The 12,654-nt window shown below is 39.7% G+C and overlaps 2 protein-coding genes across 3 annotated transcripts in view; one reads left to right on the top strand and one right to left on the bottom strand.

Annotated features, from left to right (window-relative positions):
* The window catches only part of LOC126262225 (eukaryotic translation initiation factor 2-alpha kinase 1-like), a 157,030-nt gene extending 152,107 nt beyond the window's left edge, over window positions 1–4,923 (top strand). For both annotated transcript variants that reach the window (XM_049958673.1, XM_049958672.1), the window contains exon 11: window positions 3,460–4,923. In XM_049958673.1, coding sequence (XP_049814630.1) covers window positions 3,460–3,720 — 261 coding nt within the window. In that variant the 3' untranslated portion in view covers window positions 3,721–4,923. The remainder of the gene's footprint in view (window positions 1–3,459) is intronic.
* LOC126262226 (adenosylhomocysteinase) overlaps window positions 4,411–12,654 on the bottom strand; it is a 32,864-nt gene continuing 24,620 nt past the window's right edge. Inside the window, exons 6-8 of the mRNA XM_049958674.1 lie at window positions 5,613–5,810; window positions 5,344–5,538; window positions 4,411–5,041 (exon numbers count right to left, since the gene is read on the bottom strand). Coding sequence (XP_049814631.1) covers window positions 4,910–5,041; window positions 5,344–5,538; window positions 5,613–5,810 — 525 coding nt within the window. The 3' untranslated portion in view covers window positions 4,411–4,909. The remainder of the gene's footprint in view (window positions 5,042–5,343; window positions 5,539–5,612; window positions 5,811–12,654) is intronic.

Here is a 12,654-nt window from a genome sequence, read left to right as displayed (position 1 = left end):
CACACAACTCTAGAAGTCCCATAGGATATTACTTGCATAATGTACACTATGACAGCAACTGTTGTAGTGTGATGGCAGCATTACCTTTGCCGTCTCCCACCTGGTGGTGATCTTTCTGCCTGACTAGAGGCAGGAATGTTAGACTACTTAAAACAATTTCATGCAGAGTTATTGGGAATGGTCACCAAGCTATTTGACGAGTACGTCAGAACTGATGCAAATGTCTGGGCATGTTTTAGTAACCACCTAACAGTATGACAGTGGTACGCTCCACAGGGAATAAGAACTTGGCCTGTCTAATTCATATGCTTATGTACTCCTATGTATGATATTAAATAGACCTAAACTTCAAGGTGGACTACAAGCCAATGGGTAGTTTGGTGTGGATGCAAGAAGTTGCCAATAAGAAACTTATGCAGGACCTCAGTTGTTATTGGGGGAGAGGGCGGCACTACATCTTACCGTGGCCAGAGCCGATTATGACACCTGACAATATGCTCACTGGTTGGCCACAACATCAAACATTTGTCGTCTCCTGTTGCCGACACCTTGGATCCACTTGATGTTCTGGCAAAAAGTGGGAGCCCATGCAGTAATAAGGCTGCATGCATGGATGGTTGGCTCACTTGGTCAGGTGCAGTCTAGGTTGAAGGAACTGTGCACTTATAAAATTTCAGCCATATTACACCCATTTACCAGAGGTGGACTGGTATGTTGCGAAGGAAGCTGGTCAGTGCTTAACTGGAGTTTAATGTCATCAACTGGAGTTTAATGTCGTCATTATCTTGCGCATATTCATTTTGGAGGTCCTGACTATCTGCCTACCTTCAGAATTTGTCACTCGGCAGAACAGGACAGTGGTCAGTGCTGTTTTGTTTAGAAACATGCTGAAACAAAGCTGCTGTGGACTGACAGCCAATATTGGAAACCTAGGTAGATGATGCCCCTGTATTGCTAATTTGATGGAGCCACATTTGAAAGTTAGAAAAGGCTTCAGCCACGTATCGCTCCTTGGAATGATCTGGCAAAAAATTATCAATTTTTATTCTTTGCCAGTTGCTGATTGATTGTGGGCACATCCTGGCAACTCAGGACATACTTTCTATGGTGGCATCAACACTGGGCCAATACCCATATCGCCACAATGCGAGGAAGAGGACGGGCAGAATTACCCAGTATTCAGATTGGTTGAAGACTAATGATAGGATCCTGTGAGTTGATTACGCCAGTCTAATAATGAAAAATGTGTGTTTTATGCCGGATCTGCTCCCTAAGGAAAGTTCTACAAAGCTCGACTGTATCTGACTTTTTGTCCAAATTGATACCCATGCAGGATGGGGTATCAGAATCATTGTCGGATGCTAAATTCCATTGTCCTATCCCTTACACAAATAGTGATATAACTGAGGTCAGTGGTAAGACAGTGTTGTACGGCAGAAGAGTTGACAAGGTGTCAGTCTGCAGCTCTTCAAGTTACTTATCTAACTTTAAAAAAATTCTGAGTATTCTCCTTCTATAGTGGTGCAGGAAGGAAGATTAAACTCTAATGTCCTGTTGGACTTACTTGTAACCAAAACACTACTTCAGCTATAAGCATCTGTAAGTAATAAGTCAATGAACAAATACAGTTACAGGTAAAGCAATATTTTTTTCTAAAACACTGAACCAACCAATACATTTCAGCCTGAATACCGCACACGTGCAGTAGCTTATGAGGTGACAAGAGGGACAAAGAATAAAGGAGGGACAGCAATTTCATATGCCAGTAGCAATAGCCCAGTTCACCACTATTATAAAAACTAAGTGCAATAGAAATGCAACATTTTATTTGTATGAAACTTTAATCTTGGTCGTGCCATCTTGGTATACAATGTTGGCTTAGGTGAAGTAGTTTGAAGACAATGGTGGTGTATTCAGTGTGAAGATTTGCATTACGCATACCCATAACTTAGGAGTTCAAGGGAAATTTAAGGTAGTCTTCAACGCATTTTAGTGGTGAGTCAAAGAAGTTTACAGTAAATGCCTAAAGAGATCAAATTTCATCCTTACAAACTGCTCAGAAATTTAACACCCAGAAACAAGGAAGTACGAGTTACTTCCTGAACTGCCATGGTAAAGAAAAGACTGATTTTTTGAATATGTTCATATCCAAAAAAGCCCGTTTCTGCAATTTGGGCTTCGTCAACAAATGGAACAAGTGGTACTGGTCTCTAGTGAGTCCCTAAGTGCTTCAAGAAAAGGCGTTGCATTCTCCAAAGTAACAGTTTGGTATGGACATGGCATTGTTTGGGAGGGTAGGCCCATTTTTTCTCCTTCAGAACGAAGGTGGAAAAAACAGTGGTATGTTCGTAAAATGTTCAAGCTTGCTTATTATGACCTGGCATTAATCCAAATCTTCCATTTTGGAAACATTGCTTAGCCACCCAATCTTTATGTCCAAGATTTTCCCTATCAGGATTCTCGAAAGACTGTTCTAGAGATGTACAGCAAACATTCAGTAACTCCAACAAGCCATTGCTGATGGAAGTTGCGCCTACAGAGGCATGTATACAACTTCTGGAAGTGCTTGCGACAGTGCATGGATTTAAATGGAGCCCATCTTTCTGACAATTTTCAAGAAATAAGCTTGAAATCTTATAATAATAAATAACATATTTAAGAGTACTTAAGACTATTTCACTTTCTCTTTCCTGTTTCCATTTGATAATCTATCTACATTTGAAGTGTGTCACCAGCTTGGCAACACCCTGTACTGCCCCTGCCAGCCCCTCACAGTTTAGCATTGATTCCTCTCAGTGAAACTTCCAGCACCCACACCCAGAATAGCTTCTGTTTAATTATTGTAGTTTTATTTAAATATATAGTTGGAACTAAAGCCCTCATACCTGCATACACAACCTGTTCCAGGTGCATTTTGTTAGCATAAGTGACCCCAAAAGAGGTTAATGCAGCCATTTAAGTAAATAAATTGGCATTGCTTTAATCTTTAATGGCATAATATCAAAGACCAACATTGTGGAGCACCCGAAGTATCTCAGAATGAGGTTTTATAGTGTCTTCTCAGCATACATTTAACTTTCAAGAACCATTTAGCAATTTCAGTGGAGGAATGTAATCATAATTTATTTTTCCTAAATCTCAATTAAAATTGCAAATGGTGGTGGTGGTGGGTGGGGGAAAGAGACAGATAGACAAATACAGTAGTGGCAATGGCAACTCCTACTAACCCTGCACAGAGGGAGGGGAGCATCTAATTTTAACTTCTAACTCTTGAAATTCATCTAACGAAAATTTAAGCAACTTGAACCCTTCTCTAGTTAGTGTAGTAATGTATTTTAACTGCTGATAACTTTCATCATCATCATCATCATCATCTTCTTATGAACTTTAAGGTTTAGAAGATTTATGCATAATATCAACAATACTAATATCTGCATTTAACCACTAATTCACTTACAGGTTGAGATGATGATACGCTTGACTTCGTGTTCTTTGGACAGAAGACCTACATCAAAAGAACTGTTGGCTCAGCTGGATTACTTATCATGCCACAATACTAATGAGAGCTCAGTAATAAAACATCTGTTAAGTGAAATAAGCCAACGTGATAAAGAAATTGAAGAACTGAAGCATGAAAAGAGACAGTATGCGCAAGAAATACTGGAACTGAAACTTAAATTGGAGAGATATGAGACTTTAGATATGTCATCACAAATTTAGTGTAAATCTTCCTAGACTTTACAAATTTGCTCAACTTCTACTCATTGCCAGATGAATATAAGACAATGCCCAGTATCTAGCTATTTGGTATCAAATACTCATGGAAATTACTTCTAATTTTCCCTTCACAATAATTAGATAGAAAAGATGGGAGGGAAAGTAAAGTAGAGCCATGCAGACCATGTGCCAATTTTAAAAATCTTGATTAATTTATTGTACCAAATGTTAACAACATGATAAAAGAAAAAAAAAGTGTTTTCTGGGTGGTAGTGGATGAAGCTTATGACAGAAGAGAAGATTCAGAAACTGAGAAATCTTTCAAGCATTATGTTAATGTTACACATGTTGCAAGTTAGATAAACCACAGCAAACCCAAATCATGGGTTTTAAATTCAAACTACTTAAATTTGTTTCTTGTTTCAGTAAGTGCTTGAAGGCACTTCTGCACAATTTTTGTTTTGTGCCTATTTTATTTCTACTTAACTTTTCCACCATGCTTGGTGGTTTCACTTTTGGAGATTCATTTTTGCCACATTACTTAAATTCTATTTCTACAAGATGTGTGTATCTTTAAATGAATGACAAGACATGTCGTCTCTTACACATTATCAGTATTTAAGGATTAATGTTACTTCAGAGGCAATAGGTTAGGACTTATTGGAATGATAAGGATAAGTGAAGTAACATGACTTTATTATAAAACGTATTTTTGTATTTGTTGAATAAAATTCTTTTTACAAGAAAGCTTCAAATGCCAGTAAAAAGTATCACACAAGTGGATGTATAACATAATATGAGCAAACTGCAGTACAATCAGGTTCTATCCAGTAGTTAACACTTCAGAAAGTGTTCTATAAGTACATAAATGGGACTCAATGGAATGCATGTAGGGATAAATTATTCTCCTTTTAGAAATAAGATGTGAAACATTTGAAGAAAGTGAAATGGGAGGGGAGGAGGAAGACTCACTGGCATGTGGCCAGTTGTTACATGTTTCTTACAAATAAAGACACAAAGTTATGGCTTGCCAAGGGCATTCATATCACACACTAAAGAGAAATTATAAATACATGCATTCCACTGACAAAATGCAACACGGAAATTCAAGTACCACACCACAGTGTGTTCTGAATCAGCCAAGACATCTGACAATTGTCATATTCCATAACAGACCAATTCCATTTGATGTTTAATACCTGTAATGGTCTGGTTTAAAAGGCCCATCAGTTGGAACACCAAGATATTTTGACTGCTCTGGTGTTAATTTAGTAAGCTTCACTCCTAAGTGTTCCAAGTGTAGAGCTGCGACTTCTTCATCCAGCTGTGAGAAAGCTTAGTGTTAAAGAATGTATGAATAATGGAAGCAGAACTATAACTCTAAAAGTGATTCTCTTAAATGTTTTGTTGAATTAATTATAAAGTAACAAAACAATTTTTTATATTTGTTTTCTATAAGATATTCCAAAATCAATTCTTTTGGATTAAAGCAAAGGACAAATAGTGCCTACTGACAACTCAACATATCTGCTTTTTGGTGAGTGGTCTACTTTAATCCAAAAGTATTTACATTCTACCAGAACTTCTACAACATATTTCAAAGTCTGATATCCCAAATATATTTACCTTCTTAGGAAGCATGTGAACACCAACAGGGTATTTACCGGGTTTTGTCCACAATTCTATTTGAGCCAGTACTTGGTTACTGAATGAGTTACTCATAACAAATGATGGGTGACCCATGGCACAACCCAAATTTACCAAACGACCCTCAGCAAGAATAATTATATGCCTTCCATTTGACAATCTGTACCTATCCACCTGAAACAGCAGATTTAGTCTGTACGCATTCCAAGAGGTGTCTATACACAGAGAAAACAATGTTCCTTTCTTACCTGTGGTTTAATGTTGATCTTTTCAACTGCATTTTTCTCAAGCCATGTCACTTGAATTTCACAATCAAAATGACCTATGTTACATACTATAGAATCATTACGCATATTCAAAAAGTGATCTCCTGTTATAATGTCCTTACAACCAGTAGTAGTTACAAATATTTGGCCTTCCTTGGAGGCTTCATCCATTGTAGTCACCTGCAAGTGTGATTTAAGAAAAAATTCTTGATAAATTAATGAAGTATACTTAGGCCACAAAAGCTAATGATGCAGAAATTAACAAGCCATTATTCAATGCTTAGATCACCAACAAAAGAATTATGGTGCCCAGTAACATTTTAATAACAAAGGGTCAGCAGCCAATGAAATTTTACTAAAAAAAATTCAAAATGAGCTACTATAGAAATGTTATTCCATTTTTGGGAATGTACTCTATGCTTTCTATTGGGAAATTCTAGACAGGAACTACATTAACATTGTCAATTTTTCCAATTTCTGTTAGTGTGGAGCAGTAAATAGGTGAATTATGTGATTTAAAAAAAAGGGGGGGGGGATAATGCAAATGATTAGCAGGCAAAGAATTGACCATATCTCATAGCTCTCTACAATTACTGAATATTATAAGACTGTGAGTCAGGCTCTGTGATGGACAATGCCTCTTTCGTACGAATGTGAGTGTCCATTTTCAGATATTAGGCAAGAAGCCTTTCATTCTGCAACTTAAACCTCATGTAATGAGGGATGGGTTCAGATCAGTTCACAGGTACACAGGCAGGTTTTGACACTTTGCTTTACGTCACCACCAGTAATTAACACTAAAACAAAAGGAAACTGTGCACCCATTGTCGTAATGCGGAGTAGGAAGATTTATCTGATGTTCGAAAGGGCTTTCAGGCCGAGGTTGGAAACACTTCCTAAGTGGCTAAGTTTGTAAACTGTTCGCATGCTGGTTTAAGTATACCATGGCATGGCAAAATGTCGCAATCCAAAAACTGGCACCAAGGCAACTGTTATGCTCCACAGGCCAAAGATGATAGAGGTGAACAAAGGCTGCAAAGATGTGTACAGGCAAATTAATGTGCAACTACTGAGCAACTGACTGCCCAGATGAACCAAAGGGCCTCCATGCAGCAAACATTGCTGCATATGAGCCTCCACAGCAGCTGCCTGCTTCATGCAACCATGCTGAGTGCTGTTTATTGGTGATGAAGGCTGGAACTTCATGCCAGTACTACAATAGGACATCCACTGAATGGTGACAGGTGGCCTCTTCTGATGAACCTCATTTTAGCTCCATCGGCATGAGGCCTCTAAAGTCAAATGCATAGCAACAGTCATTCGAAGGGTGCAGGCCAGAAGGGGAGTGTTGGTCTGAGGAAAGCTTTTCTGGCATTCCCTAAGTGAAACTGTCATTTGGGAGAGAGAATGAATCAACACAAGTATTAGAGATCGGCATCCAACATTTATGATCGCTTTAATTTCTCAGTGTACGTAGTTCCACTTAAGTCCTGCAGATGTCAATACAGCCATTTTGGACTTTGAGAGCAGTTGCACTCAACTTCCTTGAAGCTAATTTGAATGTGTCGTGTTCTACTTGCCTGGTCGTCTACTATAGTTACCCACGTGCCACTGATTTACCCACTGTAGGATCTTGGCGTATGAACCTGACATGAAGGGCGGTGTGAAAGCAAAACTTTATTTGAAAGAATATATCCTGAGTGCGAAAGACATTGGTTGTAAATGTCTGCGAGAGGTTTTTTTTAGTTACACAGAAGGATGTGGTAAGTGTACTGTTCTCCTTACACATCTACCATAACACATCTAAACGCACATATCTGCATAACAAAGTACAAGTTCTGAAGCATTACCAGTTTCGTTGAAAGTTATGGTGATTCAAAAGGGCTTCAAACTGTGTGTCAGAGATCTTCACCCATATGTATTAATATTGGGTGTAGGATTTCACACTTCTTATCAGGATCTTTTAAATGTTGGTTCAGAATTGGTGCACAAAAATGTCTCCAACATCTTGCCTCATCTTATGACAATATCATGAAACAGTGAAAGACAAGCCTATGATATATGCATAGTGCATGAATTGGATGTACTGTGGATATATAACCAATACATATACTTTATCAAGAAATCTGGGGAATTTATTGAGAACTACACTGATGAAACATTATTCAAGTTGTTAGGAGTAGATCCTCAGTATTTAAATAAGATTTCATTTCTCGGTGACCAAGGCAGTAATATCTGCAAGACGCTGCAGCCTTTCAGCATTGTGTACACATTACACATGTTTTCAACACAGTCCTGAACCACATTTTTGGCGAGTTATTTGATAAATGAGGTTGCAGTTTTTTTATTTCAAGACTTACACTGCCAAAGAAAATATCTGTTTTATGAAGAAAACTGGCCACATGAATTCAATACAGAAAAGCTTGAAGCATGAAATGGAGAGTAGGTGAAACATTTGTTTAGGATACTAGTTTGCAGTTAGGCAGCGTAATAAAGTCAGTGTCATGGAAATGCTTCTGTCTCTGGTAAAATTATTGATTATGACAACACTGCAAAAGAACTAACATTTTTAAAGCCATTCAAAGATGCAATAAAAATGCCGGAAGGTGACAAGCATGCAACATTTCAGTTTGTTTTGTTATGGTTGCACAGGCTGAAAAGTCATTGTAATACATGGGTCGAAGATACAGAGATATGTTTAGATTACTGAGAGCCAGGTTTTTTTTGTTTTGTTTCATAAATGCTGTGTGACCAGAAAATGAGAAAAACACTTAATTGCAAAATGCCAATTTCAATGTCTCCGGCATTTTGGCAATACAATATAGCTGTTGTATTGTCATCTATTAATTGTAGATACTACGAATGCTGATGAGCACTGTCTCCATCTCTCAGAGGAGACAGTCAACATTCGGACATTGCACAGAATAGTAACATTTCTGTGGTCACCCTTTCACTTGCTGAAAATTGTGTCTCCGATAGAAATGAGACATCAAATACTGTCAGTCAAATATGTTATGAAATTTCAGTTCCTCGTAAGTTAGAACAACATGGCGGTAATACCTTACCATATTTTTGTTATATTTGTAGACATTTATTTAGGACTGTTAAGCACATGACAGCTGTGTTCAGCAGCTAAAACCACAAAGTCTCTGCTTTCACTGTGACTAGACTGTTTGAGATGTCAACTTTTATTTAACCTGAATGGAAAGTGGTGATAGCTTCAGGGGTGACAGCGTAACCACAGTCTCTTTCCCAAGCTATCCAATTTAGTGAGAAGAGTGCTTGGTGTTCCAGCCTCAAATGTGACTAGCAAAAGAAATTTCAGTGTGGCATGGAAATTTTTCTCTGACGGACAAAGCAGACGTGAGCCAAAATGAGTCAATTCATTGTAATTATGGTAACAAGGAGTAATTTGGAGATAATTTTGTTTAGGTGGTCAAGTTCACAGATGTACATTTGAATCAAAGCATATGATAAATAATTACAGTCACATTGCTGTTTTTTTTATCATTAAAAATTGGTAGTTCCGATTACAAATATATGGCTATGGTGCAACCAAATGGATCGAAAAAGAGTTCCATCAGCTGGTGGAAGCATGTCAGGGGCGACACCAGCCTGCAGACACACAAAGATTCTACTGAAAAAACTGCAACAGCAGTACAGCGAGAGCTGCCCTCTCCATGGCGCCTCATTCAATCACAGCCTGCCACTTTGAGCATTTGCACTCTGGCAAGCCCATGCTTGAACACAATGGGCGAGTATAAATGAACAAAACACCCTGTCTGCAGACCTCTAACAAGTTTAACATCCACCCTTTGAGACCGTACTCACCCCCATCCGCAGTTTTTTTTCTCCTAAGCACAATGGCAGCTACCAGCAAGACAATGCAATTTGTCACACGGCTGGCAGTGTATTTGCAGGGTTTGAGGAGTACCATGAGGAATTTACTGTACTCTCTGGATTTAAACCCAACAGAATCTGAGACCATCTCAATTGGGCTGTTCACGACAACTGGAACCTTGAGTCACTGGCCTTGATAGTGGAATTGGCATGGCTATACATGCCTGTTAGTACCTTCCAGAATCTCACTGACACACCCTGTGTCCATCTTGCAGTGGTCCGCACTACAAAAGGTGGTTATTCAGGTTTATGACAAGCTGTCACATGTGACTGGACAGTGTAGTTCCCAATTGTGTCACACCAAATATTTAGGATACTCTGTAGTCTCTGCACGAGACATGACCCATATTTTTGCTATAGGAAATAAAGGTTTTGGTGATATCTAGTAAACTGTGTAGATGATATCCTACAGGTCAATTCAGAAACACTTTTCTGCACAAGACAAACTTTCCTCGTCTCTAGATCAAGAAGTAGTGTATCATTCAACAACTCACTAGTTAATACTATATAAATTAGCTGGATACTGTTGCTATAACCAGAATCCCATTAGCAAATTCAAAGCAGTAGTGATAACACTCTTGTAAACTGTTTTGCATATCAAAGTTAAAGATATTTTGAAAGGATCATATCAGTACCCACTGATGTTTGGTACTGTGATGAGTCCTTGAAAATTAACTCTACTCTCAATCAAAGATACACCACTGTCTCCCATTTACTCAACAGGGAAGTGAATAAACAACCAAATGTAGTACTAATCTTACTATGTGATTAAAGTGTTACCTACAAATATTACTTTGCCATAGATATCTGTGACAGCTCATATTATGTAACTATATCAAAATGAAAAGTTCCCTGAGGAAATTATAAAGTTACAAAGAGAGGAACTGGCAGGCCATTATCTTTCTTAAGAAGGCAATATTCCAGCACTGCCGATTCCAGCATTAATCCTAGCTTTCAGAACAATTAAATCCTTCCTCATCTAGGGGAGAAAGATAGACTGAGGAAGATTGGAAAGGGTGGGTACTTGATTGATTAGGGGGCTAGGGCAGAGGTCCAAACAGCGAGGTCATGAATCCCACGATCTAAGGTGACAGAAACTTAAACAAAGAGGAAAAGATGTAAAGGTACCAGAAAGAGTGAACAACAGGACTGGGCAACAGCATGCAGTGCCCCAAAGGCACTATGCACGATGGGGCACCAGCACTGCCACTAACCCATCTCCATACCATAGCATAGCATGATCGCAACACACCAGGTGAGAATGACGAGAACGGTGTAAAAACCTAACAGTACAAAAGACCAGACAAAACATAGGGGAAAAAGGAGTTGGGGGTTGTGTGACCTGGTCGGTGTGGAGGCAAGGGCAATGGCCTTCCATACCCACCAATGCTAAATGAAGTACTGTGAGTTAACCATGCAGGTGTCATCTTAACACCCACATGAAGAAATGTGGAGGGCATATTTAGTGTGAAGGGCTGTAAGGTGTGGGCAGTCCAGCAAAATATGGATCACCGTGAGGGGGCACAACTAAAAGGGGCCAGCTCATTACGGAGAAAGTTTGGCCAATATGAAGACAGCAGAGGATGGTGGATTCCCACCAGGAGAGGCAGAGGGAAGAATGCCACTTGGTGGCACGAGTTAGCCCATGACAGCAAAAAGGATTTTGACATGAAGCCACAAATTTGCCTCCACAGGAATCACGAACAATAGGGGTAGGTAGCTGCTGCTGCCTCCTCCTCCTCCTCCTCCTCCTCCTCTTCCTCCTCCTCCTCCTCCCCCCAACCAGATGATAGGCAAGCTCATTACTGGGGATACCTTTGTCACCAGGAACACCAAGCGAACAAGCAGCACACTCAAGATCAGCGAGGAGTTTGTGGACGGCAAAGACCAAGAGGTGGGGGGAGAAACACTGAGCAATAGCCTGAAGGTTACCAGTGGCCAAGTGGATACCACTATGGTGTACCAGGCCTAAGAAGAGCAGTTTGGAAGGGGCACTTGAGCCATAAACTTGATAACCATAGTCCAGATTGCAGAGAACTAACACCCAATAAAGGCAGAGCAGAGTAACGATCCACACCTCAAAAGGTGTGGTCAAGGAAGTGAAGGACATTGAATTTACAGAAACAGCCACTCTTCAGAAGGCAGATATCGGGCATCCAAACAAGCTTGTTGTCAAAAAGAAGGTCCAGGAAATGGAACTGGGGGACCATGTTGAGGTGTTGGGTGCCTAGGTACTTCTTCAGATCAGGATGGATGATCGTATGGTGATAGAAATGCACCACCTGCGATTTAAGGGCGAGAACTGAAAACTGAGTCCACACAGAAGCATTCCGAATGGCACTCTGGAGCTGTCATTCCACAAAGTCCACCGAGTGGGAACTAGCCCGGATACAGAAATCATCCACATGCAGAGCAGGGGGGTGAACAATGGTCTAGTGGAGGCCTCTAGTCCATTAATAGCAATGAGAAAATGAAGCCCTGGGTCTTTGGAGAGCTGAGAATGTTGCAACCTAAACTCAGAACAACCATTAAACATGAACTGATGGATAAAAATCAGAAGGCGGTCCTGAGAACCCAACCCACACAGTAACTAAGATAAGATGGCACCAGGCCACGTCATAGGCCTTTTGAATATTGAAGAAATCTGAAGATGACTGTGCTGAACTGCTGTTTCCATTCGAAGCTGGCGATTGATCAGAGATCATCCCTCCCAAACACCGCACTTGTAAGGGGGCAAAAGGTCCTGAGCTCTGAGGACCCAGCTGAGTCAACGAGTCACCTTTCGAATAACTCACAGGGGATGTTGGTCAGACTGATCAGCTGCTAACTATCAAGGGACAACAGACCCTAACTGGGCTTAAGGAAATGAACCACAATACTGTCACTTCAGTGAGAGGGGAAAATGCCTTTGAGCCAAATAATGAAGCCCGGATGAGATATTATTGTTTTTAATTTGGTTTTGTTTTGTTTTGCTTTGCTTTGCTTTGCTAAAAACAACTGTGTTCTATAGTTTTGACTTGGACACGTATGACCCCAAAGTAAGAAGAGTTAAAAAACGACTATATGTCAGTCCCTATTGACATAATAGAAAACAACTAAAAACAGGCACATGGAAAAAAGAAAC

This window comes from Schistocerca nitens, chromosome 6 (assembly GCF_023898315.1).
Source record: "Schistocerca nitens isolate TAMUIC-IGC-003100 chromosome 6, iqSchNite1.1, whole genome shotgun sequence".
NCBI classification, from domain to species: Eukaryota; Metazoa; Arthropoda; class Insecta; order Orthoptera; family Acrididae; genus Schistocerca; species Schistocerca nitens.
The sequence above is the reverse complement of the archived record's forward strand: the minus strand, read 5'-3'. Positions and strand labels throughout refer to the sequence as shown.